This window comes from Portunus trituberculatus, chromosome 30 (genome assembly GCF_017591435.1).
Source record: "Portunus trituberculatus isolate SZX2019 chromosome 30, ASM1759143v1, whole genome shotgun sequence".
Taxonomy (NCBI): domain Eukaryota; kingdom Metazoa; phylum Arthropoda; class Malacostraca; order Decapoda; family Portunidae; genus Portunus; species Portunus trituberculatus.
This window is the reverse complement of record NC_059284.1, coordinates 3,749,990-3,754,989: the sequence shown is the minus strand read 5'-3', so window position 1 is coordinate 3,754,989 and position 5,000 is coordinate 3,749,990. Positions and strand designations below refer to the sequence as shown.

Below are 5,000 nucleotides of genomic sequence, written 5' to 3'. Positions count from 1 at the left end.
ATAGACGGTCAATGAAAAGGGTGCTCAGTAGAGGTGTGTGTGTGTGTGTGTGTGTGTGTGTGTGTGTGTGTGTGTGTGTGTGTGTGTGTGTGTGTGTGTGTGTTTCTGTGTTGGGTTGTGTGTGTGTGTGTGTGTGTGTGTGTGTGTGTGTGTGTGTGTGTGTGTGTGTGTGCTGTGTTGTGTTTATCTGTTTATTTGCTATATTTTTACTCTTTTGTTTTGCTTGACTCTCTCTCTCTCTCTCTCTCTCTCTCTCTCTCTCTCTCTCTCTCACTTTTATTGTACTTTTTAGGATTTCTTTACCTTCATCTTCATTTTCTCTCTTCTCTTCTCTTTATTCGTATTTCTCTTATCTACTTTTCCTGTTCCTTTTTTTATTTATTTTTTCCTGTTATTTCCCTTTTTTATGGGGGTAGAGGGTGTCATGAGGCGAGTGTGTTGTGTTAGTGTCAGTTTGCGTGTCAGTCATTGTGTCAGCGTGTCAGTCAGTGTGTCAGCGAGTGTGTCAGTGTGGCGCCATTTGTCTTGTGTCCTGTGTGTGGCCTTGTATCTTTCACACTGGCAGTAATGATTATAGTGCTCTCTCTCTCTCTCTCTCTCTCTCTCTCTCTCTCTCTCTCTCTCTCTCTCTCTCTCTCTCTCTCTCTGTTTTTGTAGTATCATTGGTGTAAGATTGTTTTCTAATGTTAGTTCTCTCTCTCTCTCTCTCTCTCTCTCTCTCTCTCTCTCTCTCTCTCTCTCTCTCTCTCTCTCTCTCTCTCTCTCTCTCTCTCTCTCTCTCTCTCTCTCTCTCTCTCTCTCTCTCTCTCTTGTTATTGTTAGTGTTCATTTGTTTTGTCTAGTTGATGATCATTATGTGTTAGTTAGTGTGTGTGTGTGTGTGTGTGTGTGTGTGTGTGTGTGTGTGTGTGTGTGTGTGGTTCTCTCATCAATTCTTTTATTGCTATGTCACTCTTTCATTTATTAATTTTGTTTTCATGTCTTTTTTTTTGTCATTCTCTAAAACTCTCATTTCTATGTTTTTCTTCTTTCTTCTTTTTCTTCTTATTTTTTCTTTTCTCTTCTTTTTTCTTCGTTATGCTTTTCCTCAGTTTTTTTTTTTTTTTTTTTTATTTTTTAGTTTTTTTTCTAATTTCCTAAAATATTCATAGCAATTTTTTTCTTCCTTGTACATTTTTGTTTTGTTTTGAAAGGAAAATGAATAGGCAGTTTTTATACAAGGCCTCCCGCGTGTAGGCCTATAACTTTCTATCAGTTTTCCTTATTTTCCTTGTTTTTCCTATTCTTTTCCTAACATTTTCTATCAATTTTCCTTTTTTTCCTTTTTTTCTTATTTTCCTAACGCTTTTCTTTCAATTTTTGTCATTTTCCTTGTTTTATTTTTCTTTTCCTAATATTTTCTATCAGTTTTCCATATTTTCCTTGTTTTTTTCTCTTTTCCTAACCTTTTCTATCAGTTTTCCTTGTTTTCCTGCTCCCTAACGCTTTCTTTTCCCCCTAGACACTCCGGAGACAGCCTTTCTTGCTTTCCTCATTTTCCTTCGCTTTTACTCCTTCCCTTTCCTTTCTATAAACACTCCTGAGACCGCTTTTCCTGTTTCCTCTGTTTTCTTACCGTATGTCTATCGTTTTCCAGGACTCTCTGGAGACCGTCTATCTTGTTTTCCCCTTGTTTTCCTATTCTTTGCATTGTTCTTTATCAGTTTTCCTTATCTCCTTTCTGTTTTCCTTGTTTTCTTTTAGTTTTCCTTGTTTTTCTACTCTCTTTTTCCTTCCTAGACTCTTGGAGACCGCTTTTCTTGTTTTCCGTTTGTTTTCCTTTTCTTTTTTTTTTTTGTATCAATTTTCCTTCTGCCTAACGCTTCCTTTTTCCCCCTCCAAGACACCCCGGAGACTGCCTTCCTGAACGCCGTGGTGTCTGCCGGTGTGACTCACGAGATTACCGCGGCGTGCTCCAGGGGCGACCTCCTTCAGTGTTCATGCAGCAGAAACTCCCTCGGCGCAACTCAGCTTGGTAATGTCAACACCCCTGCGTCACATTGTTTTTTTTCTTCTCTCTCTCTCTCTCTCTCTCTCTCTCATTTTATTTACATGTACAATAAATTAAATAGCTCTTTTCCACGTTTTCTCTATCTCTGTCTCAGTTTATTAAAAGGAAGTTTGATTTCTTTTTGATGTTTACAAGGAGTTTTTTTTTCCATTTTCTTTCTTTTTCTTCCTTTTATTACTTTTTCACCACACTTCCTCGCATCCCTGACGCCCGTTTTCTTTCAGGGCCGAGTAGGCGGGAGAAACCGAGGAAGGAGAGACTCAACAGAATCGAGAACAGGAACCGAAATAGGGAAAGATACGAGGGAAGGAAGAAGAAGAGAGGAAGAAGAAGAAAAAACACACGTTATAGCGAGGAGAGATGGAATGAGAGGGAGAACTGGAGGGAAGAAACACACCAAACACATCAAACACACCCAAGAACACACCAAAACACACCTCACACGCACCAAACATACAGGCACACTTTTCCAGCGGTTTTCGAGGGTGTGGGAGGAGAGGGCGTGTCCGGAGTGCCTGAGGGGGAGTGGCACTGGAGTGGGTGTGATGACAATGTGGGTTTTGGTTACCGTATAGCAAGAGACTTCATGGATTGGCGCTACTTGCAGGGGCGGGAGAGTCAAGACATCAGAAGTATTGTCCTACTGTGGAATAATGAAGCTGGTAGGAGGGTAAGTAGTGGTGGTGGTGGTGGTGGTGGTGGTAGTAGTGGTGGTGGTGGTGGTTTATTGGTACAAGCATCTATGTTGTTTTTCTCTTTTCCGTGTTTTTATTTTTATTTTTCGTTCTTAGTGTTTCTGTTGTATTCAAAAGTGGTGGTGGTGGTGGTGGTGGTGTAGTAGTAATAGTAGTAGAATTAGTGGTGGTGATGGTGGTGGTGGTGGTGGTTGTAGTAGTAATAGTAGTAGAATTAGTGGTGTTGATGGTGGTGGTGGTGGTGGTGATGGTGGTGATTGTAGCAGTAGTAGTAGTAGTAGTAGTAGTAGTAGTAGTAGTAGTAGTAGTGGTGGTGGTGGTGGTGGTGGTGGTTATAGAAGTAGTATCACTCATTATCTATTCATTATTCTCTCAAAGCCTCCACAGACTCATTATATTTGTTCACCATCCTCTCTCATTACCTGGCCACACCTGACTCACGCCCTCACGCCCACTCACCTCCCACAGGCCGTCAGGAACAACTTGGTGGCGCATTGCAAGTGTCACGGCCTCTCCGGATCCTGCACCCATAGGACCTGCTGGCGAAGGATCCCTAACTTCAGAAACGTGGGGCGTCACCTCAAGGACAAGTTCAACGCAGCCACTAAGGTACTGACGAAGGCGAAGCAGGAGAAAGTGAAGGATTTGGTTTGTTTATTAAGGTTTGATCTGTCAGTTGGTTTTTTGACGTGTTGAAGTAAGAGAAAGAGAAAATTGGACTCGAAATAATGGTGAAGGAAAAGTAACAGGAAAATATGAATGATGAAGGACGAGGAGGAAAAGAAGTAGAAGGAAGTGAAGGATTTTTTTTTTTTTTTTTTTTTATTTGTTGACGTGTTGGAATAAAAAAGAGAAAAGAAAATGAGAAAAAGTTGAATTTAAATACTGATGAAGGAAAAAGGAAGAGGGAACAATGAAGGAGGAGGAAAAACAGGAGGAGAAGAAGGAGCTTTGTTTATTGGTGTTTTGACGTGTTGTAGTAAAGAAATAGAGAAAGAGAAGAGAAAACTGGACTCAAAATACTGATGATGAAGAAAGGAAGAGCAGAAAGTGAATAAAGGAGGAAGAGGAGAAGTAGGAGGAGGAAAAGCAGGAGGAGAAAGTGAAGGAGTTTTGTTTATTGGTGTTTTGACGTGTTGTAGTAAAGAAATAGAGAAAGAGAATAGAAAAATGGACTCAAAATACTGATGATGAAGAAAGGAAAAGTAGGAAATGAATAAAGGGGAAAGTTTTTTTTATGTAAGAGGGAAAACTATCCAAGAGTTAGAAAAGATTTTAAAAAGGCCCACTTGATTGCCAGTTCCCTCAAAGATCAGTAGAGTTAGCCAAGAGTCAGGAGCAAATATCTTGAAATTTCCCTCTGAAAAAAAAGTATCTGATTTCACATAATTTATCTTCTTTTCCATTCTTTTTCGTCTTATTCAATACTTTTCCTTCATTCATGCTTTATTTTCCCTTGTACAGGTGGTGGATAGCAATGATAGTCTGTGTGTGTGTGTGTGTGTCTGTCTGTCTGTTTTCCCTTCACTTTTTTTCTTTTCCTTTGCTTTTCCTCCTTGTTTCTTTCATTTTTCCTTCATTTGACCTTCTACAGGTGATGGATAGCAATGGTCTGTCTGTCTGTCTGTCTGTCTGTCTGTTTTCCCTTCACTTTTTTCTTTTCCTTTCCTTTTCCTCCTTGTTTCATCATTTTTTTCCTTCATTTCTGCTTTATTTTCCCTTCTGTATGTCTGCCTTTCCTCTTTTCCTTTATTTTCCTTCTTTTCCACTGCCTCTCATATTTGTTTCTTAAATTTTTCCTTCAGTTATGCTTTATTTTCCCTTCTGCAGGTGATGGGGAGCAATGACGGCCGTACTGTTTTCCCCACGGCCTCCAATGTGAGAACCCCCAAGAAACAGGATCTCGTTTACCTGGAGGACTCGCCTAACTTCTGCAGGTGAGTCGCTTCAGTCCCTCCTCACTCCTTCCTTTCCCATCCGCGATAAGACACTGGTCAGTATTCAGAAACGCTGTTCTCTCTCGCCACGACTGTTTTCCAAGGCCACAGAGATGACTGGCGGGGTTTTCAAGAGTGTTTCTCCAGTTAGTAATGTAGAAATCTCGTCACTCTGCCTCTAGAACTATAAAAACATCTCAAAAACGCTCTCCTTTCTCACCATAACTGTTTTCCAAGGCCACAGAGATGACTAGCGGGGTTTTCAAGAGTGTTTCTACAGTTAGTAATGTAGAAATCTCGTCACTCTGCCTCTAAAAC

The 5,000-nt window shown here is 40.5% G+C and overlaps 1 protein-coding gene across 3 annotated transcripts in view; it reads left to right on the top strand.

Annotated features, from left to right (window-relative positions):
* The window catches only part of LOC123510867 (protein Wnt-6-like), a 104,913-nt gene that overhangs the window by 96,784 nt on the left and 3,129 nt on the right, over window positions 1–5,000 (top strand). For all 3 annotated transcript variants that reach the window (XM_045266311.1, XM_045266309.1, XM_045266310.1), the window contains exons 2-6: window positions 1–33; window positions 1,883–2,014; window positions 2,275–2,720; window positions 3,214–3,354; window positions 4,576–4,682. The exon at window positions 1–33 is cut by the window's left edge and continues 194 nt beyond it. In XM_045266311.1, the coding sequence (XP_045122246.1) occupies window positions 1–33; window positions 1,883–2,014; window positions 2,275–2,720; window positions 3,214–3,354; window positions 4,576–4,682 (859 nt within the window). The remainder of the gene's footprint in view (window positions 34–1,882; window positions 2,015–2,274; window positions 2,721–3,213; window positions 3,355–4,575; window positions 4,683–5,000) is intronic.